Here is a 23,315-nt window from a genome sequence, read left to right as displayed (position 1 = left end):
TCAGTTTCCGAGAAAATGCATATACTGTCATATGAGGGCTCTGCCTCTGACAATTTGGCAAACAGAACATACGTGCTTATATAAGCACATTAAGGCGTACACAGCAAAGCTACTGCTTTGCATGACTTTAAGGTAGTCATCTATTACTACATGAGATGTTTTCCTTCCTTAAAATAACTGATCAACATACAAATATACAAATGGAAAAAGAGAAAAAGTCAAGTTTTTATTTAAAAATGTATACCTGCTTGAGTCTTCACAATGACACTCATACGACGACGGACAGCATCAAAGTTTAAGGTGTGAAGAAGTTCATACCTTTATGAGGAGAAAAATGAGAAAGAGAAAATACCTAGGCCACACTGGGGAAAAATAACCCACCACAGAAACACCCTGAATAGAATTCTCCCCTTGTGGTAAGGGTTGCTGGCTGAGGGCACAGCTGTCGCTTTCCGTTGGGACTCTGACATTTTTCTGCACTTAGAATGTGGTGTCAGAAAATGCCAGCGTTGGTTAAGGGGTATCTGTGCCCTCCCATTAGATTACTGCAAATGATAAGGACAGAGTGAGGACACAGGACTGGCAGACAAAGAGCTGGCCAGACAAGCCATTTCTGGAGGGGTCTAGAAATAGTCCCATCTTGCCAATTATTTTAATCGTCGATGGGGTGCTTACTATGGGTCGAGCACAATGCTAGGTACTGGGAAACAGATATAACTCTGCCTGAGTTCCTTCCCTCAAGAGGCTCATTATGTGATAAGGGAGGCGGAGGGCAATGAAAGGACTACGTCTCAATCAGCCACACACTGGAATAAAGGAACTCACAGGGGAGATGTGAGAGCCCAGAAAGAAGATATCTGAAGGAAGACTTCCTGGAAGAGGTAGTGCCTCGGCTGTGGTCTGTAGGAGTGACATGATGAAAAAAGGGTGGCTTGGCATAGTGGGTAGAGAAAAAGGCATGTGCAGAAATAGTTCACTGAAGCTTGAAATCTAGCTGGTGGGGGCACAGCCAGAGTGGGAAGCAAGGACTGGGGGCGGAGAACATTGTGGTCCATTTCAGAGATTTGGAATTTTATCCTACGAGCAACAGGAAGTCACCGTAGGGTTCAAGCAGTGGAATGCTATGATCAGATTTGTACTGGGCTAATAAATCGGATGAAAGAAGGCAGAAGAGTGAAAACAGGATTAATTATTACAAAGACATGGGGAAATATTTTTTGAAAATGAGCAACTTGGACGCAAGTAGTTGACCTAAGAACATCGACTATGAAGCCTGTTTTTGATGGGAGTGGGCAGGGCACCCTTTCTGCGAGGTGTGAAGGAGATCTACACGGAACGTATCATTTGGTGTCGACCAGATGGGGGCGCTGTTGTGAACTGGCTAGAATCTGGACTCTAATCATGATCCGGGGGTCCTGGCAGTCGTCAGGCCAAAGAGCCTTAGCCTGGCTTTTGAGCATCATTTCCCTAAGGGGCCCACTCCCCAAACACATCTACACATATTGCAGGTTTCTGAGATGGGTCTCCTGAGACGCTAGGGGCCAGAATAGAAGTCAGATAAGATAATTACATTTCAAGTTCAGATGAAGGAATTCAAATTAATCACAGACCCTAATTAAAATCTGCTATTAAGCCAAGGCGGTTTTGTTCGTTGGGCTCTCTGTAGGAGGAGAAAAAAAAAAAAGATCCAAAATACTGCTGCCTCAGGGTACTTGCTGTGGGGCTCACATTTGAGTGGGGGAGAATAAGACAGCTTCTGCCACCAAAGCTTCTATGACTGGTTGAGCCCACCATCCCAGAGTGATTGGCTGGGTTCTGGACAGCAGAAGGTTTCATATAAGTTCATGGATTTTTCTTACAGCGTGTGCTGGAGACCTAACATTAGCATCTGTGTTTCAGAAAGTCCAGGCAGATTCTCATTTGGGCTCTTGGACCCACATGTGAACCAAACGAGTAATTTCCACCTCAAGTCCCAGTTGCTACCACTCTAGAAAAAGGTCTTCCACCCCAGCTACATTTACATAAAACTCCAACCCGGAAAGCAGAGTCTTATCCATTTATAGATGAAAGAAGTTTCCTTAGGGGCCCTTCCAAAATCCACCCAAGGTTGACATGTCACAAACATCAAACACACCACGCTACTTACTCTTCTATTTCTTTTCTTTGGTTCTCTACTCTCATATGGCCATTCCGAATTCCTACAAATGTGAACCCATACCTGTCGAAAATCAACAAAAAGACCTTTGTGGATCTCTAAAGAATGATTAATTTTCCCTTGCAGTGGGGCACACTTGCTTATTGTTTTCTTCTCTTTTGTGTGGAAAAAAAAAAACAAACAACACAAAACAGTCTATAACTATACTTCCCTTTACTGGCTGAGACGACAGGAAAGAGGAAGTCAAAGCCCAGTCACGACTTGTAATCAAGAGGCAATTTGTAATTCCAATTCTGTAGCAGACACATCGGGTGACCTTTTAACCACTTAATCATCTCAGGCCTCAAGGGTAATACAGGACTGTCGGTTACAAAGTGACGTCAAAACGGCTGAGAGCGCTTCAGAAATAGCATGTGTTGTACAGAAAGTGGCCACTGTTGCAGAATTTGCAGAATATAATATGAACATTTGGACTTCCGGTTGGTATTTATCAACAGTAATGCAAGTCATACCTACGCATTGCTATTTTCTTTTTGGTCTTAATTGGCTAGGTTTGGGGAATTTTTCACAAAATTTCAGAGAAAGCATTTCGGCTTTTTATTAAAGAATATTTATAAGATAAGGTTATTGGAGCAGAGGAAAAAACAACTCTAGTCCTCCTGTGATTTCACGTTCTCAGGAGAAGTACAAGCAGTGCTTACTACTTTTTTTTTTTTTAAACTCTTCAAAATTGCTCATGTACTTCTCTACAACTTACCTCAGAGTTTTTAAGACAGCCTTCTTGAGGTATGACTGATATACAAAGAACTATACCTATTTAACGTGAGGAATTTGAGAAGTTTGGACACGTGCAAACACCTGTGAGATCATTACCACAAGCGAGGTAAGAAACCTATCCAACCACTCTCGAAGCTTCCGTGGGCCCCAGCGGTGTTCTGTTGTTTGTGGTAAAGCGCACTTAACATGAGCTCTCTCCCCTCTCACCAGACTCTGAAGTGCAAGCCACTGTGTTGTTAACGACGGGTACCACGCTGTCCGGCACGTCTCCAGAATTTATTCGCCCAACCTAACAGAAGTGCTTACTTTTTAGCTCCTTTCACCAAAGCGATCTCATCTGGTGAGGAGGACATGTACGTTAATGCAGCTGATTCCGTAGGCCCATCAACAGTATCATTTGTTTTAACTTCTACAGTGTGACATAAGCACAAGGCACGCAGAAAGAGCTCTTCTCGGTTCTGTTGAACAGTAACAGAAAAATGACTCCGTTATTTTCCCTTTGATCACCTGGTAGTCAGCGAACAGAGAGAAGGTATTAATGTGAGAAAGTGTTATAACCGCCAGCAAACCGAGTAGCCGAAATTTCTAAATCCCTAATACTCAGATGAGCTCTATATCCTCCCTTGTAGCTGACAGCATCCCCGGGTCTCAGCTAACATACCCTAGGGGCTGTGTTCGCTCATTCAGGCTACCGTGCTGCCACCGAATACTAAATCGGTGAATTCTTTATGGCCTGAAAGAGCTCATTCAGTATCCAATTCACAATCTGGCGATAGCTCAGGTGCAGGGAGACTTGGGTTCATTTAATGTCTAGACACTCCTGGGACTTGAATGACTGAAAAAGACTTCACTCTCGGAGCAGCTCATATTTTTAAAGACAAAGCATCAAGAATTACGATCAGACAGACAGACAAGCGAAAGTTTTGCCCCGAAGCCGTTTTCCACACCCCTCCCTATTTGTAAATGCTGCTTATTAACGATCTCCGGAGGTGTTAGTGAAGCAGGGAAGCTGAAGTCAAAAAAGCAAAGGGTTATTCCAAAGTCGGTGTCATGCACTCCGAGCTCTTATTTCTACTACGCGAAGTTAGCACATGCACACACAGAAGGATGTCTCCGGGGAAAATGTAATTCGGAAAATGCCACCTTATCTGCTTTGTCAAAATACGTTAAGGGTCCATCAGTCTGTGAGAGACCATCAGTGTCCTGCGCTGCACCTTTGTATTTGTGTCCATCTATGCAGCACTCAATGAATTCCATGCTATTTTCAGTGAGCGTTCCAGTCTTGTCTGTGAATATATAGTCCACCTAAAAACAAGGACACAAACAGAGGCGGTGTAACCTCCTTCAGCGTGACTAAGTTTTCCTTAGGCTGTAAGGCGGGACTCTTCTCCTATCCGTAGCTTAGCTCGGTCTCTAAGACTTCTCGTCAAATGTCAGGTTAATTACAAAAGCACTATTACAAAAAGAGTGGCAAATGAGTAAGAACTTTTTTTTAATTAAAAAAAAAATTTAAGGGGCGCCTGGGTGGCTCAGTGGGTTAAAGCCCCTGCCTTCGACTCAGGTCATGATCTCAGGGTCCTGGGATCCAGCCCCACATTGGGCTCTCTGCTCAAGCAGGGAGCCTGCTTCCTCCTCTCTCTCTCTGCCTGCTTCTCTACCTGCTTGTAATCTCTGTCTGTCAAATAAATAAATAAAAATCTTTTAAAAAAACTTTAAGTAAACTCCATACCACATGTGGGGTTCAAACTCACAATGCCAAATTCAAGAGCCGCAGGCTCCACTGACTAAGCCAGCCAGACGCCCTCCAACAAGTATTTTTAAAGGCAGTGAAATAGTATCACATGTCCAAGGTAGACGCGCTCAAATACAGAAGATTAATAAGAAAAATGTGGCTATTTTATCAAACTAAGAAACTTTCAGTTGACTACTTATCTATTTTGATGTAAAGAAGTTCTAAAATAAAAGTCCATTTTTTAAGTGGGAAGTAAGAATAGACTGACCCTTTTACACACACGCGTGCGTGTGCGTGCAACTCACAGAAAAATATTTGAGAGGAACTTAAATTTACTGCGATGTAACAAAGCTTTTCCTTGAAAAGTAAAATTTTTGATGAATATACTGGATTGAAGTAAAATGCACTGTGTTATATACTGCAGATAGAATCAAAGAGTATGGATGGTTAGGGAAAATAATAATATCAAGTTACTTAATTAGGAGACACAGGAAGTCTTTAATGTTCAAAAACGTAATTGAAGTTTCTTTCCACACACTGTGTATATTTTTAGATACTCCTGAAAAAAGTTTCCAAGTTAAAAAAAACAGTTTATAATAATAGGTTAAAATATAAGCAAAAAAAAAAAAGTATAATATAAGCATTCTTTCATAAATAATGGAAAAAGTAAGCGATGAAATAAATTTTCCATGCCAAATAAACCATTTTGAGCATTTCCATTTTATCTCAGTTTTTATCTCTTCTATTTATAACATCTGGCTTTTGGAAACCCACAATTTTACCCTCCTTTTTGGCAATTTATGCTTAAATAGTTAAAATTATGGGCTGACAGGAACAAGCATAAGCACAAGATGAAGGTTTTCATTATGTAAGGGAGAAAGAGATGGACTCCAGCAGTAGTTGCTTTCTAATTATTTTTCAAAGCCTTTCACGGTAGCAGCACTGGCACAAATATAGCATTTCAATCTTCCTTTTTTTGCTCTGTTAACCAGCCAAGTTTGAATTCTCCCTTTAAATTAATTCAAGTGCTATTATTCCTGTATCGTCTAGATTTTTCCAGTTCAAATAAAACTCTTTGGGACTTTTTTTCTGATCAAAATTGTTTACCATCATTTTCCCCTGAAGGTTCTCCCGGGTTACTGCGCCTCTTACATTTGGATCAGCATTAAACCACTTAGAAATCTTAGAAAGTGCCAAAGGTGGTAGTTTAAAAAAAAAAATACATCGTGCAATTGTTTCCCTATGCAGAATGTTCTGTGCAGTATGGATCTGTGTAGAACTGATCTCGCAGGTATAAGGCCAACAAACTATACCCTGACATGGTCAATATCAAATTGTAGTGTGCATCACTCTCACTGGGAGGGCTTGTTAAAACTCCGATTGCTGGCCTCTGTTTCCCCAGCTTCTGATTCAGCGCTCTAGGGCAGCGCTAGGTAATGGACATTTCTAATGAAGTTCCTAGGTGATGCTGATGCTGCCTATCCAGGGATTGTACTTTGAGAATCACTGCTCTAATACATGCCCTGTACTTGGCCAAGGGGGAGGAGACGATCAGCTGTTACTAAAAAGGGCTAAAGAGTGAGAGGCTGCCTGCTTGCCCAACTCATGATAGCCTCTTCCTCTCTAGTGGCAGGTCTGAGGCTGTTGGAAAGGCACTTCCCTATAAGCAAGCTGAAACTCATCATTTTATGGATGCAAAGCCTAAAGCGAGACAGCTGTTGTAGGGTGGAAAGAGCCCTGAACTAACGTTCATGAACGTATGGAAATGCCTCTTTTGTAGGTCAAAAATTTCGTATCATTCAACTTAATGGTGTCTTGGCTTCACCACCTACTAACTTTGTGACCTTGGAAAATTCTCAAGTCTGTAAACTTTAAATATTAACCTGAAATAACTAAGCCTGCCGCTCAAGGCTGTAAAGACTGGAAAAGAAAGTACAATAATAAATGTTTACAAACTATAAGGTATTAGATAGATGCTGTTGCCTTGACCAAAATCACAGTACTGGACTCTTTCCATCATCTCACATGACCTATTTTTTCTGATCAATTATCGTCACATTGCTGTAGTTACATATGATATGTATGTTTTCCTCACTGAATGGTGAACAACTTGAGGGTTTCATGTATACTCTGTAATAGTAACCTCAGTACCATCAATATATTCTTGATATATAGCGTAAGTTTAATACATAACAGCGGGATTGAATTACTGGAATCAGAGTATACACCCAGACACACCATTAGGCATCGCTGCAAGACCTGAAGGGGCTGTAAAGCAGGAGGCTACCCCAAAATATTTTCAAGATGGATTGAAACCATTTGGTTGCCTAAAAGACTGATGCCTGATCCTAAAAGACTCCATTCTTTTCCAACCGAACAGTCTACTTCGTTTTTTCTACAGATTTACTTATTTTGGGGGTTGGGAGAGAAAGAGCAAGCTCGAGAGCATGTACACAAGTGGGAGGGGCAGAGGGCGAGGGCGAGAGATTTGGGGCTGGATCTCACAACCTGGAGTTCACGACCTGAGCCAAGACCAAGAGTCGGTTGCTCAACAGACTGTGACACCCAGCTGCTCGCTCTTCTTTTTGTTTCTCAAGTCAAACACTGTCCTAAATGTACCTTCCCATTTTTTAAATATCAGTGTGGGTCATTTTTTTTTAAAGTAGGCTCCATGCCCAGCACGGAGCCCAATGCGGGGCCCAAACCCATGACCCCGAGATCAAGACCTGAGCCAAGACCAAGAGTTGGCCATTCAACTGACTAAGCCATGCAGGCACCCCTCAATGTGGGTCATTTTAAAAGAGAGTAAGCAAGTATTTGCAATGGTATCAGTGGGACCTAATTGACACTGCTTTTTTATAACATAAAAAGTCATACAGATCTGAAATTATGACTCATCAAGGAGAAAGCTGGTTACACTCAATTTTGTGCGTACTGGTCCACTGAATAGTAAATGGCCTAGGGAACTATTTCAAGACTTCTTTGCATTTTCATTCAGGTAGTTTCCACACGTATAAGCTGATAATGAAGGCAAGTTGTTTTTACACCATATAAATAAAAGTGGTGGTCTGGCTATTAACTCAGTGCTTTGACTAAACGACAGTCCCAGCCAGAAAGGCAGGTTTTGGTAGGGGAAAGAAGTGGTGGCTGAAATGAAAACTCTAGTCTCTTTTCACTGATCAAATTTACCAGATCATTACCCAAAGCTCTACTTTGCTTTCTGCAGTGTGAATACAGCCTGAATGATAGGAGTAAGATTACTTTCCACTTGGAATCTGCTGAGGTGGGGGTCTGGAAGATTTAAGAATCTCATTTGAGTGGCACGTGGCTTGGATATCCTTTCTGTCTCTAGACAGCATTAGGAGTCACATGCGGCATGATGGCCACTCTATCTGCAGTGTCCTGGGGCTCTGGCCACATTCATCCTTGGGTAGGTGAACCACGCACTGGATCTAGGTAGATTTACTCAACTAAATCACCTGTCAGGGAGGGAAAGTTCACCAGAGGTGGCTTGTAACTCAGTTTTTTTTTTTTCAAGCAGTAATGCTGTAATCAATGCTTTTTATTGGGACCAGAGTAGTTCTATTCAGACAGCTCTGTTCCTGGATTAAAAGTGGTTTACAAAGGCTAAGTAAGGTCAGCTGTGGCAGCTGAAGTCACCTTCAAAAGAATCTTCTGGGAACAATATCTAAGGGAAAAAAGCATTTGTTCATTCAACTCTTGTTCTATCCTTGGTGACTCAGTATCTCTGTGGGATGCAGATTCCACAGTCTGGGATCCTGGAGTCATGTTGTCAGCTCTCAACAGAACTGGTATCTGGAGTGTCCTTTCCCCCTTGTGCCTGTAGTTGTTAAGATGGTACTCTGGTCTAGGCACGGCTGGGTGAAGAACAGAAAGAGTGGGGGCTGTGAGGGGCTACATTCGGGGGGAGGGTTTTGAGGCGTAGATGCAACTTGGCACCATTTAAAACAAGTGTGAGGCCCTGTTCCAGCCGCACAGTTCCATTAACCGAATTTGCATCTCCCAGTCATAGAAATGACATTTCCACAGCCTTGACATTCTAAATATCATGAAAGTTAAATGAAAGCCAAAAAATTCCCCCAGCCTGTGAAGAGCATTACGTGACACACAGTACATCCAGACAAAGGGAAGAACTTTCTCAATACTGATGAGAAAATCACCTACAAAGTCACCATTTGAAGAATTCTAGCTAGACCATACCACACTGGGAACAAACGCACCTGCCTTAGAAATGAGGCCACAGCCTGGGCCACACTGGTATATGAAGCAAAAAGCATTCTGAGGAGCACATGCCCTCACATTCTGACTTCATTTAAATTCCTGCCCTGGAGTTAACAACTCTGCTTGCTAGGAATGTATTCTGTCTGATCAAAAATGTACCAAGACAACATCAACAGGACAACTCTAGTCAATGCTGCTTATGGAACAAAACACAGTCATAGAATAGTTTTACTGACCACCCCAGAGTCTATCCCCACCTGGTAACAGACGCTGAGGAAGACCAACTACATGTGTCTGTTCCAAAGCAACAGCCCATAATCTAACAACATCGCCAGGTGAGTTGTAAAGAAAATTTCCGTCACATTCAAATTTAATATATAAAGTGGGCTACTCCTCAAAAATGCCAACAAGATAATGAATGCTACAGCTATGAAAATACTGCTTGTCTTTGTTCTATGCCTGGATAAAAGAATATCTGAATCACATTTCCCAACGTGAAATGGTCACATACATTGGTAAGCTAGAGTATAAGAACAGATATTTTCAATACATTAACTTATTTCAAGTAAAAATACATTCTAACCTGACCAAGTTCTTCATTAAGGTCTGATGTGTTAACCAGGGCTCCTTCATTAATTTCTTCATCATAAAAGTCCTTATCCCATGAAATGAAGAAAGAGCCCAAGAATTTCTGCATTTCTACCGTGACATACATGGATACAGGTATGATAAAGTTGAACAGAACCATAAATGACAGGAAGTCAGTGAACATCTTCAAAACCTAAAACAAAAGAAATAGTTCGTGCTGATCAGATACACAGTTTTAGCCAACAAGTACAAGATAAAGAACCAGGTAATTTTTCTTTTTATTTCAATACTAAAAGCACTGCTGTTGCTATGAAGTTCCTAATGATACTATCCCATTGGCCAAAGTTCTCATCATAGTATGTGAAAAGAACATTTGAAAAACATCCCCAATTTTATCATTATACTTCAGTAAATGTACCTCTTAACACTTTTTCACTTCCTTAAATTCTCTGCCTTCCCCCCAGTACAAACACAGGATCGAAGTTTCTGTGTAGGCATCTATTTATGACATATTCCAAGCTCATGTATAGTCACACAGATTCTTGGGTACAGCCAGAGACATATAACCTGAGATTCTTGATCAGCTGTTTCAAACTCTTTAACTAAAGAGCTAAAAATAAGCACAGATGCCTAAAGTAAAAGAAAAAAATCCTATAAAACTTCTTAAATGTCTAACAGCTTGGGGCTACCATACAACCTGAGAAAACTTGGAAGCCAACAAAAGGTATCATTATCCAAATAACTTTTCAATAAAGGGTGGCTCGCTCACAAAGGGCGAGAGTTAAAATTTTTAGCAAGAGTTAAAAGTTGCAGCATAAAACTGATTACCTTTAAGGATTCCCGCTCTTTCTGAGTCTTTTGGTTGTACCAAGGTTCATCGTTATATGGGGTACTTTGCCAAACGTACTTTAGCGTAGTGCATACTGCAGCTTTGGTCAGTAACAGAAATAAATACACAATCAGGAAGGCATTAATGGATCTGAAAAAGAAGATATTATGGATTTAAAAACTATATAAGATATCAACCATGTAAAAATTAAGCCATTCAGTTTCCTAAAGCCTCTCCTGTGGACGATGGGTAAGCACAGTTACCACTGCAGAAGCCTTATGCTCAGTTGGTAAAGTGGAAAAGCCAGCCCTGACCTCCTGACCTGTTTGCTGCTCACCAATGCTCACCAAGTGCAGTGGCTGACTAGCTTAATGCACTTACCAAAAAAAAAAAAAAAAAGAAGGATCCTAAAAAGTGACAGGAGACACACACATGCATAGACCGTATCTACTCACCCCTTAAAGAAAGAGTAGGTTGTTTCCATTTCCCTAAATTCTAAGGGTTTGCAGTAGAGCCAGTGTGAAATCCTCATACTTAGTGTGGACTCCTTGGATCTGCAAGTGGGGCTATGGAGGGGGTGCCACTGATACACAGTATATCCTTGGCAATGACAGTGAGGTCCATGCTGGAACAACGGGCTTGAAGCTCTAGCAGGAGACTATTACCTACATTGTTGAACTTCCTTACATACAGCAACTAGAGGACCCCAAACCACTATCCAGCAGCAAAAGGGAGCAAAATTCTAATTCAAATAGACTTTGCCCTTGAAGAGCTACATGAGTTTAGGTAAGTCACCCGGCTCGGAGATCACTGCTTCCTGTGCAAGGCAGACAGGCTAACAGGAGTCCCGCCATGTTGCTGCTCAGAAGATTAAGCGAAATCAGACATACAGATCACTAAGCACAATTCTGGAACCTAAGTGCTCAATGTGGTAGCTGCTATTGTAATGGACGTTATTTCTTTGTTAACAGCTGTTATTCGGAATTACCAAAAACTAACTATATCACAGTTCAATCGCTACCAAAGAGATTGTGGTGCACACTAACTTTTCAACAGCAGAACGCTTCTGAGATTTCCCTTGGTAGTTCAAAGCCATTTTGGTTTCCATCCCAGTGTAAACAGCAACTCCTAAGGCATAAAAGAAGACAGTGAAAACTAGGTCACAAGTATGACCGCCAGCCGACTTCCCACCAAGCTGTGTCTTAACCTGAGTCTAGTCACCAGCTGACGCATCATTTATAATTTTCATTCTACGTACTTGATGGTCATATTTATAGTTTATTTACCATCTTATAAAGTCCTAACACCTAAAAACAGGCTTAAACTGAGTGGCAAGTATCTGCCATGTCCAATTTGTAACATGCACTATTTATGCACAGGCTTTACAAAGCATATTTCTGACAAGGAGATCTTAAAAACTGTTCACCATATATCTTCTTGGTATTTTTTAGTGTAGCTCCTTTCAACAAGAGATTCTCAGGTCCCAGAGACCTAAATGAAAAATGAACACAGCTTATCCAAACAGCCCAAAAAATATAGCATCATCAACTCTGGGGACATATTTTGCCCTAATACACATCTATCTCCAAGGGGTTCCGAATGTATCTTTCCACTTAGATCATATGCTTACGCCCCAGGATGAGCTAAAAGATCTTTCCCTCTGAACCTCCTTGAGGGTACAGCACAGTTGGAAGCAGAGCATAAGAGTCGCCAGCAACACGCAGAGGTAAAGGGGGGGGGCACACAGATAGAAGGATTCTGATTCACAGACAGCAAGAGCAGTACAGAGCGGCAGACAGCAAGCAACGGAAGAAAAGGTGACAGAAGATTGGGAAAGCAGCCATCAAGGTGGAAAGACATACTGACATATTTAGAGTGGAAACCCGCCTTTGGGGCAATCACTGGGCGGCCAGCATTTAAATTCCTTTTAAGCGTGGCTATAAAGGCCAAGTGGAAAAATTGAGGTAATTAACTGGATGACAGAAGAGGGAAGAAAACAGCCCTTTTATTTGAATTGGTTCATTATAAATGATTAGCGCTTCATTTTCTTTCAGTCCAGGTAATTCTCTCGGCTTTTCATCTACTGCCTTATCCCTCATTTACTCTCCCTTAGCCACCACTCTCCAGGTGTCCCCCCAATACAGTCTGCCACTGCACAACCAGAACAGATGTGGGCCCCCCAGGGCCCGGAGCTCTGCAAATTCAGACACCATTTGCAACACCACCCGCCTACTGGGACGCCGGCTAGTTAATCCAGGTTTATTCAGCTCTCCAGCCTTTTCTATACAGAGAAGTATTGGGGTATTTTAAAGGGCTTTTTTTTTTTTTTAAAGATTTTACTTATTTATTTGACAGACAGAGATCACAAGTAGGCAGAGAGGCAAGCAGAAAGAGAGGGGGAAGCAGGCCCCCCGCTAAGCAGAGAGAGGAATGTGGGGCTCGATCCCAGGATCCAGGGATCATGACCTGAGCCGAAGGCAGATGCTTAACCCACTGAGCCACCCAGGCACCCCAGGTATTTTAAGGGGCTTTAAAGAGAAATATACCCGCCTCCTCCCGAAAAGGACAGATGAAAGGAAGGACAAACTAACCTGGCAACCGCCTCAAGACTATTACTATAGATATTGATTCGCCCAACAAACCTGCAAAAAGAACATAATGGCAAATGTGTCTTCTCTATCAAGGTAAAGATCTATATATACCACGTAAATGGGAATGAATCAAGATACAGATAATACAAAAGAGGCAAGACTGAATGAACTACAAAAACCCAGTATATTTCTGGGAAAAAAAGTTATGCTGAATCAACACAATGTGTAATATTTTCATATAATTAAAAAATAATAGTATGGGTTATAAGAACACAAAGATTCAAAATTGATTTTCAGAGTCTACTTGGCACTGTGCAGGCACAGAACATTCCCGCTCATTTATCCGTTCCACAAACAATTACCCTCTATTCTGGATGCATGTGAAGAGAGCTGGTGCTAACACACAACTTAAACCCCTTAGTTCAGTGTTTTTTTCACTTGTGCGTGCACCAGCCCCACCGGAGTGCTTGTTAAACGGGGCACTTTGGGGCCCCACCCCCAAGTTTTAGATTCAGGTGAGAATCTGCATTCCCAACAAGTTTCCAGGTGACTCTGTGCTGGCCCAAGATCACCCTTTGAGAACCACTGCATGAGTCTCAGGGGGCAAACATCTAATGACCACCTCGGAAATTTCCAACCTCTCTCATTCAGCTGATCACAATACCGAGCTTGATCTGCTCACTTAACATGGCTAGACACACGATAATGTGCATTTCTCAAAAAATGGGGTAAGGCGGCCTAACTCTCCTTAACAAGAGAGAGTTATGCATATTTTATAGTTTGCATCATCGTTTTTCAGAAAAAGTGAACTGTGATTACTACGTACACAAAGTATGATGGTCTGTTTATTTATTCACCACATGTTAATTGTGCCAGTGCTGTGGTAGGTGCTAGGGGCCCACTAGGAAGCCAGAAAGACATGTTCCTCCCACTAAAGGCAGACAAGTTAACAGGCAATTACAATGTAAATGATCACGGCTCAGGTTGTGAAAGCACAGGTGTTCTGAAGACACAAATCAAGGACACTCAGCCTAGTCCAGAGAAATCAGGAATAACCTTCCCTGCCCTAAAATTCTCCTTCATATTTAAGGAAACCAATAAATTTAGGAGCTGCCATGTGAACATGCAGAAAAGCATCCTGGTCTCGAACACAGGCAGAATCGGCCACCCCTTCTTCTGTGACTCCATGGGCGTTTCAGTCTGTTCTATTATGTCTCTGTACTATAGGCCTAGCTTTAATAAATATTTATCTGCCTTGCAAAGTCTGAGATCCCTGAAGGCAGGGAACAGCTGTTTTGTTTTATGGTCCTAGTTCCTACTCTCAGGAATGATGGGAAGGAGGGAAGGCACCGTTCTTGTAGTGGGATGAAGACTCTGTTTTTCCACTACTGTGCGCTGGTGTTAAGCTACATCCAACCATTTGGCCCCCCATTATGACCAACAGAATTCGTTAACAAGATGCCTGGCACGGGTAATTGAGGCCATCTGTAAGAGGGAACAGAATGAGATTAACTGGCCCACGTGGGGATAAAACTTGTTACTCTATCCTTATCAACAGCATGCTCTAATCAACCAAACTAACCAGTCTTAAAAAATCAAATGCCAAATTTCTGAGAACCTACAATGACTGTTCATCAGCAAGTCTATTCCAGAAAGCCCAAGTATAGTAAAATAGAGGAAATCACAGTAGACAAAAAGCAGCCTATTTGCAATACTGAGTTCAGCATAATCCTCATAAAACAGGATAGTGCGTGGCCCCATATCCCCTTCCTCTCTTTAATGTTGGAGGACATACCCAGTGGCTTATTTTTGTTTTCATTAACTCTGATTAATACACGAATCTCACAGAGCAGCCTTACGGGGTAACATAATCTTAAAACACGATAGATGGTCGTGTTTACAAATAACAAAAATAAAAGAAAAATCACAGGTAAGGGGTCTGGGCCTACAGTGATTTATCTTGGGCTGGTAGTGAACAAGGCTGATTTGACTCATTTCTCTGCCAGAAGGAAAGAACAGCTCATAAAAACACGAACGAAGGAGGGCTGGAAAGTGGCGGGTCTCTTCATGATACTGGTGGCAAGGAGCGGCCGAGTCAACAGACCATCGCACAGGGCAGATCACAACCAGGGGATTCTTACTTGTAGAGGTCCGGCTGCGGCTGCTCACATTCAATTGCTGCTCGGAGGGTATCAATGGACTCAGCTGTACATAGTGCAATGGTGTCCCGTACCGCATAATGTGTCTAGATGAGGAAAGCAGAAGAAAAAGCAAAACCAAGACAAAGGGATTCTTTTCATCATCGTACACCCACCTTATTCCGGCAACACAGTATGTTTTTTGTAAGAGGCTTTGGCAGAATAATACAAATATTGATGCACGTTTCCCACTAACTAAATTTTATGGTATTATTCTTCGAATATATTACAAACAATTAGAAAGATAACCTCACTGCAAAGAGATTTAGAAGATAATGAAAAAACTAAAAGCTTCCCCTGATAGTGACAGCAGAGAGAATTCCATTTGTAGCATGCATATCCTTAACGGAAAACCCAACGAAAAACTTAACCCATTTACTTTTTCTCCTATTTATAGAACTGAGCCCTGTTATTTTGTTCACCAGAGGGTACCACGGTATCAATGTATACATATGAATTGAACATAAATAACCCTTTGGGTCATAAGAAGGCTAACATTTTGCCAACTGAAAGAAAAAATTCATTAATAGTTCCACTACACAAATAGCATAATTAATCATATTGAAAATGCCCAAAGAGGCTACATTTCATAGGAAGAGCAGCAATATGATGTGTTTTGCTTTAGTCAAACAGTTGGCATATTCTACTAGTGTATATTATGCACTTGATTTACCCAGAACTCAAGGCAGGCGCCAATAAACCCATTTATAAATCATCAAAGGAGGGCTAACACAGACTCCAAGACTGCACCACTTATGCAGAAGGGAAAGCTGTCGCATGGTCTTCTGGGAATATTACGGAACTGCCTGAGTTCTATTTAAAACTCTCCCCTGATTTTGAAAACCTATGTACTTTTTAGCAGATCTGATCGGATCAACTAAACTGAACAAAGAAGCCACTTAAAAGTTTTCTTCCTCTAAACAACTTTTTCCCCTATTAGGGCATCTTTAGGTAGATTTCTTGATTTTTATCCTTACATTTCCTCAAATTGAATTTTGCTTTCGAACAGTTTAAAAGCACTAGTTCATCACCATGCCCTTGAAGTACGGAATTAGTCATCTCCTAGGCATTTCAGTTCCTGTTTCACATACTGAGTTCTGGTTCTCGACTCCAGATGGAAAAAACAAGCAGAGAAAAGCCCCTCAAGGATACACACAGAGGTGAGCACATCAGTGCCCTTCCTTAAACACAGCATAGAGAGGATACACCTTCATACCCTGTGGAGCTCTGGACGACGGCCAAGAACGGATTGCCATTAAGTACTGTGGAACAAAGTTAGCCTCCAATTTGAGCAAACTTACTTTAGCTCGTTTATAATTCTTCCTAGTTGCAATGAACAAACATTTGCCAAACAAAACCCTAAGTATTTTTTAAAAAGCAACCAAACTACTCCAAGATAGAGTTCCTATATGCCATGATAAACATTTTTCAAGAAAATCATCACTTTAAAAATAAAAACAGATCGGCAGCTAGAGTACAGGAAGTTATTTTTATAGTTACATAGTTTAAGCCTACAACGACATTCACTTGAAAAAGCCCAAAGAAAACATCGAATGGGACATGTCGATATCAATGCAAACAGGGCTACAGAAAACGTGGTGGCTTTTATTTGGGACATGGATTTTCTTCGCTGAACACCACGCTTTTCCCTAAAGTTGGGTAACTGCTTAGACGTTCAAACACAATTATATAAAAGCTGCTTTCAAATACAAAACTTGCACAAATAGGAAAAAACAAGATAAAAGACTGGGAGCCGTGGGAAGCAGTCCTGTATGACTAACTACCCTGAGCTTGAGATGTTGAGGCAAGGTTTCCTCTCCCTTACTTTGCAGTTGGATTCCCCATCAAGACTGGCTGTAGTCACGTAACAGGTTCCGTCGCCAGTGCAGGATGACAGAAGAATGAGATCACAGGGGAAGGTTTCATCTGCCTGTACTTCTACTACATCACCGACCTAGCAGAGAGAGAAAGAAATACAAATATTCTTAATTCCAAACAAAGCATTCATTATACCTCAAACTGCAGCCTTAACAGTAGCAGGAGACCCCTCCCGCTCCTAGGGAGTGTCTCAGCATCGCACGCCATGGGAAAGATGATGAAAAGAACATTATTCAACATTCAGAATCCTCTGCAAGGTCACAAGAACTGACCGATGCTGTCAGATTACCTTATTAGTGAACTTTACTTTCAAAGAAACCATTTCAGTACCCTGGGAGCAGTCTACTCTCTGATGTTTTTTGGCACCGCTGTTCGATAAGACAATGACCACTGTCAGTTCATGAATCAATCCTGAAAATCTGCGTGTCTCGACCTGAGCACTTCCTGAACACTGGGCAGCCACTGTCCTACTCCGCATCGTGCGTATTTCAACATGCTTTTCTTTGCCTGTGCTAACACCAGCTGTTACTGTTGGGTGCCAGGCCCTTCTTCAGTGCTCGGAAAAACTTAGCCAGCTGGAGAGGCATCTACTTTTCCCATAACATTTGACAAAGAAATAATTTTCAAACAGGTCGCTTTCCAATCATTCATCCTGCAGTCAGAACACTCCATTAATACAGCCACAGGAAATGCTTTCCTCTCAGCAAGTACCCAAAGCTCAAGTAGAGGCAAACCATGAGAAGAAATCAGGAACCATTTCTAGTGCACATAATTTAAAATGTAGGGAATAAGTCGTAATGGTTAAAAGGTAGAACTTTTTCTTTTCTTTTTAAGATTTCATTTATTTATTGAACAGACAGAGATCATAAGCAGGCAGAGAGGAAAGCAGAGAGAGAGGGGGAAGCAGGCTCCCTGCTGAGCAGAGAGCCCGATGGGGGGCTCGATCCCAGAACCCTGGGATCATGATCTGAGCCAAAGGCAGAGGCCTTAACCCACTGAGCCACCCAGGCGCCCCCGGTGGAACCCACTGAGCCACCCAGGCGCCCCCGGTGGAACTTTTTCTTAAAGATGTTACTTATTTATGTATTTGAGAGAGGGAGAGCATGCAGGGGGCGGAGCAGAGGGAGAGGGACACACAGATTCCGTGCTCAGCACCAGCCCCATGTGGGGCTCGATCTCCTGACCCTGAGATCATGACTTGAGCCAAAATCAAGAGTCAGACACTCAACCCACTGAGCCACCCAGGCGCCCTACAGAGTAGGACTCTGTAACCTGACTTTGTGGCCCGGCTCCGCCGCGCCACCCCATGAGCTCAGGTGAGTGCCTCAGGTGATGAGAACTCGCTCGCTGGACTGCTTTGAGCCTAAAGGGAGGACCCAGGTGAAACAGTTCGCCGAGGACCCGGCCCAGATTCACCACTTGATACTTCTCACACACACACGGCCACTCCTTTACTCCCAACCTCTCAAGAGTCCTGACAGTTTTGGGGAAGGACATAAGAAATCATCTAGAGTTCAGGGCCTCCCAAACTTTTTCATCCTGTGCCGGAGAAAATTTTGTGCAGCACCTCAGATGAAGGGAGGAAGCTGCTTGTGGCAGAAGACAACCCACCCCGGTGTGACCAGGGGGGGCCCGTACCTAGCACACGAACCGGGCCACACCGGTCCCGATACGCTGGATTAATGACACACACCTGCCTCCTATTTGCTACATGATTTGGCAGAGAGAGATGTGGATTTCAAGACCTATTCGGGAACAATTTTATTTTCTTGCCAATCTTAATCAGCAGCCAATAGCAATAGCATCATTAACGGAACTGATTTGTAAATAATATTTTGTTGGATCTTTCCTTTCTCACTTACATAAACACTTGTGTTGCTTGCATAAAACCACAACCTATGATTAAATCCATAGAAGAGAAATAACAATCAAAATCCTCAATCATCTTAAAAGAAGGAAACGCTCCTTCAAGGATGGAAGACGATTCTTAGGCAGCAACACATAAAAACCACAAAGAGACGATCTTTTCTACAGCACGTATGTTTTGCTCAGATATGAACTGGGAAGGTTCTGTACCTTGAGCGCAAGTTGAGGCTGGTGACATGGCCACAGGGCAGACCTTAGAGGGCAGGCAGGCCAGGCTCAGGGGGTCAAGCCTTACCCTAAGACAAGGGTGGGGGAGAGGTGGGAAGGGCCTTTCTTTAAAAAATAATTTATTTTTTTTATATCTTTTCAGCGTAACACTATTCAATGTTTTTGCACCACACCCAGTGCTCCATGCAGTCCGTGCCCTCCCTAATACCCACCACCTGGTTCCCCCGACCTCCCACCCCCCGCCCCTTCAAGACCCTCAGATTGTTTTTCAGAGTCCATAGTCTCTCATGGTCACCTCCCCTGCCAATTTCCCTCAACTGGGAAGGGCTTTTTTAAAGAAAGGGAACAACAGGGTACACGGGAGCATTCACCGGCGGCTCTGTTTCCATTTAGCAAAGTTAAAAGCAGCAAAAGAACATCACCATCCCTCATGATAAATATTAGGAAACGCCAGATCATCTACAAAATTATGTGTTTTTTTAGTTCATCAGAAAGCTGAGGTTGCGAGGCAACCAAGTGAACTGAATTTCAAAGGGCGAAAAGTCCTTCCGCGGAGAGACAGGAGAAGCGAACTGCTTCACAACTGACAAGGCACAGGAGCAAGCGATGACTGCCATAAAAGGGCAGAAGAAGAAAACAAGTGGATTTTTGAACCGATTCTTAAAGGCTTGGTAGGAGCTAATGTGACAGTCTGAAATCTGTAAACCTGAGAGAAAAGAGGGGCTCGTAACCACTGGCATGGGTTGCAACATAGATGTGAGAGATGCCATAATCCTGGACCCCCCTCTCTCTTGAGGCAAAACCCATCTATGTCCGGGAGAAAGGCAAGAAAAGCCCTCCCCGGCTGGTCTCAGGAAAACGTCACCACTGCTAGAGGAGACAAAGAATCAACACCATCTGCTGCTGGGGATGGAACAGAAAACCCATGGCTACCGGGGCGCCAGCCTGGGAAGTTCAACTGCCATTGGAAGGGAGGTGGCAGTTCTGAGACAAGGTATTCAGAGTGAGGCAAAGGTGCGTGCACCCTGCTTAATGCTGAGACTCCAGCAGGAGGACCAAGGAATCACTCTGTTTGGGGGACACCTGGGTGGCTCAGTTGCTAAGCATCTGCCTTCAGCTCAGGTCATGATCTCAGGGTCCTGGGATCAAGCCTCACATCGGACTCAGTTCGAAGCCTGCTTCTCTCTCTCCCCCACTCCCCCTGCCTGTGTTCCCTCTCTCACTGTGTCTCTATTAAATAAATAAATAAAAATCCTTTTTAAAAAAGATTTTTATTTATTTATTTGACAGACAGAGATCACAAGTAGGCAGAGAGGCAGGCAGAGAGAGAGAGAGGAGGAAGCAGGCTTCCCGCTGAGCAGAGAGTCCAATACGGGACTCAATCCCAGGACCCTGAGATCATGACCTGAGCCGAAGGCAGAGGCTTAACCCACTGAGCCACCCAGGTGCCCCAATAAATAAAATCTTTAAAAAAAAAAAAAAGAAAGAAATTACTCTGTTCCTCCCAGGAGACTTGCAATAAGAATAATAATAAGAAACAGCAATCTACCTCTCCTCCTGGGGGCGAGGAACAGGAATACTGAGCAAGGCCCCCTGCCCCCCCCACCCCCGCCCTACACCAAGCACTCCCAGAACTGGAATTTCCAGTGGGGCACTGAAAGCTGCTATGGCCACAACAAACACTGAAGCCAGCTCGACTCCCCATTAGCCTGACTGAACCTACACATTCATGGGCTGACAGGAGATGTGTGCCCGTTGCAGACCAGAAATACTGTTTACCTTGGTCTCTAGCATTGTTTTGCATACAATGTCCAAAATTCAATTAAAAAAAAAAAAACCACAAGACCAAAATGACCTAACATCAAGATATAAAGGAGTCAGCACAGGACCCGTCCCGGAAATGTTTTGAGATTTTGGATTATGAAACAGGCATGTAAAAATAAAAATAACTATGATTAAGATATTAAAGTATTTTGTGGAAAAGGCAGACACCATACATGTGCACATGAAGAATTTGGGCAGAGGGGCGCCTGGCTGGCTCGGCGGGTTAAGGCCTCTGCCTTCGGCTCAGGTCATGATCCCAGGGTGCTGGGATCGAGCCCCGCATCGGGCTCTTTGCTTGGCAGGGAGCCTGCTTCCTCCTCTCTCTGCCTGCCTCTCTGCCTACTTGTGATCTCTGTCAAATAAGTAAATAAAAATTAAAAAAAAAAGAATTTGGGCAGAGATGGAAACTATAAGAAAAGGCAAAAGGGAAAGTTAGAAAAGAAAAAAAGACGTCCTTTCATGGACTTATCAGCAGACTGGATACAAAAAAGGCAATAATCAGAAAACCTGAAGAAACTCTTCCAGTGTTGCCAAACACCAAAACGTATACTCTCTTCCTTACAAAGAGCCACGCTTTTACCTTGAATTCCTCAAGTCCTCTTTGTCAGCTCTCTTTTCTATGTTCTAGGATTCGATTCAGTCCCATGGCTCCATGTGCCATCTACATGTTGATGAAATCCAAATTTCCATCGCCAGTTCAACCATCTCGAAGCTCCAGGCTTGACAATTCCATCCGCAGGTCTAACAGGTATCTCCAAATGAACGCGGCTAACATGGAATTTCTGATTGCCCCTTTCACTCCTGCATCTATCACCAAACCTGTTTTTCTCCCAGCCTTCTCCCTCTTAATTACCAGCATTTTGTTTCATAGCTCTCTTTAATTCACTCAGTTGCTCAGGCCAAAACCAAGAAGGCTATCTTTATCTTTTTTCCTCTTTCTCTCCCTCCCTGCTCCCAGTACAACACATCGAGCCCTGATGAGTATACCTCCAAAACATATCCTGAATATATCCATTTGGCTTAATCCTAAGACAGGTGAGACAAAGTTGTGATTCTGGGCGCAACTCATGATCCAAACTTGTTTCAAATCCCAGGTCCTCCACTTACTCGTCATGGACAAGTTTCTTAATTTTCCTGTGCCTCAGTTTTACCCCCTCTGCCTTCCGCTTGGGTCATGATCTCAGGGTCCTGGGATCGAGCCCCGCATCGGGCTCTCTGCTCAGCGAGGAGCCTGCTTGCCACCCCCAACCCTCCTGCCTCTCTGCCTGCTTGTGATCTCTGTCAAATAAATAAATAAATAAAATCTTTTAAAAAAATAGATAAGTTAATATAATGGGAAAGGCAATGCCTGGCATATTTATGTTATATATAAATGTTAACTACTATTTTTATTGTCAGCTCTACTACTGTCATCCTAATATAGGTTCTTATCCTCTCCGGCAAGTCGCTCCCTGGCTTTGAAACCCTTCAAAAAATTTCCACTGTACTGAGGGTACACACCAAGTTACTCTCTTATTCAACAATAGTCTACCCACTTCCCCAGGCAAGCAATCAAACATTTAGATACTTTTAGTTTATAGGCATTTCTTGCCACCCACAAATATTCCAGAATGGGCCGAATCAAACAGCATTTCACACAATAGCATCAACTGATTTAATTAAGATTGTACCTGGTTGAGATCAGCCTCAAAGGTAAAGAAGCCTGATGAACAAAAGGTGGAAGATGGGGGGGTGTCTTTCTATGTGTGTGGGTGACAGCTAAATCAGAGAGAGGAAACAAGAGAAAGGGACAGATTTGGGAAACATTTACTTGTTTCACAGTTTTACTTAGTGCCCTGGGAGGTACAGATTTAATGCTATAGATCACTTAGGCTGCATTTGGTTCTTATGCTGAACAACCGAGCTGAATTTCTAAGACGGGTTTGGCAATTTCACATCCTAACCACTCTAGCTGAGGCTCTTCCCCTATGGGATGCAGAAAATGCAGAAAAGAAAAAAGGGTGATAGAAAGACATTCTCTATCAATCTCAGGTAACTCTCCCACTCTGTAGCTTTTTCCCCATTATTACTAAAAGAAGATGCAAGACAATATACCTATTGCTGTAAGATGGAGAACTTATGTCCAACAATTCCCAGTGTTTAGGAAATAATTCAGCACTGATTAATACTTGATAAAAGTACAGGGAGGAAAGTATCATTTTTAATGAATCCCTATCACAACCCTGAAATCATTCTGGAATGGTATTTTCACCTGCCCTCTTCTCTTTCTGTTCTACCCATCTTCTTCCTATTTTGGAGAATCTGATTTCTGTTGCCTTACACATTTTAATCCATATTCACACAGAAATAGTCTTTTAAAAATAATATCTTGGGGGCGCCTGGGTGGCTCAGTGGGTTAAGCCACTGC

The 23,315-nt window shown here is 42.7% G+C and overlaps 1 protein-coding gene across 7 annotated transcripts in view; it reads right to left on the bottom strand.

Annotated features, from left to right (window-relative positions):
* Window positions 1-23,315, bottom strand: part of ATP11C (ATPase phospholipid transporting 11C) — a 182,779-nt gene that overhangs the window by 56,407 nt on the left and 103,057 nt on the right. For all 7 annotated transcript variants that reach the window (XM_004773629.2, XM_045068219.1, XM_004773633.3 and 4 more), the window contains 11 exons: window positions 16,938-17,066; window positions 15,056-15,159; window positions 12,915-12,965; window positions 11,750-11,814; window positions 11,370-11,451; window positions 10,323-10,473; window positions 9,490-9,687; window positions 4,076-4,237; window positions 3,239-3,390; window positions 2,147-2,218; window positions 245-318 (listed from right to left, as the gene is read on the bottom strand). In XM_004773629.2, coding sequence (XP_004773686.1) covers window positions 245-318; window positions 2,147-2,218; window positions 3,239-3,390; window positions 4,076-4,237; window positions 9,490-9,687; window positions 10,323-10,473; window positions 11,370-11,451; window positions 11,750-11,814; window positions 12,915-12,965; window positions 15,056-15,159; window positions 16,938-17,066 — 1,240 coding nt within the window. The remainder of the gene's footprint in view (window positions 1-244; window positions 319-2,146; window positions 2,219-3,238; window positions 3,391-4,075; window positions 4,238-9,489; window positions 9,688-10,322; window positions 10,474-11,369; window positions 11,452-11,749; window positions 11,815-12,914; window positions 12,966-15,055; window positions 15,160-16,937; window positions 17,067-23,315) is intronic.

This window comes from Mustela putorius, unplaced genomic scaffold (genome assembly GCF_011764305.1).
Source record: "Mustela putorius furo isolate JIRA1106 unplaced genomic scaffold, ASM1176430v1.1 tig00003899_pilon_pilon_pilon, whole genome shotgun sequence".
NCBI lineage: Eukaryota > Metazoa > Chordata > Mammalia > Carnivora > Mustelidae > Mustela > Mustela putorius.
Note: the sequence above shows the minus strand (reverse complement) of the source record. Positions and strands in the feature narration are given on the sequence as shown.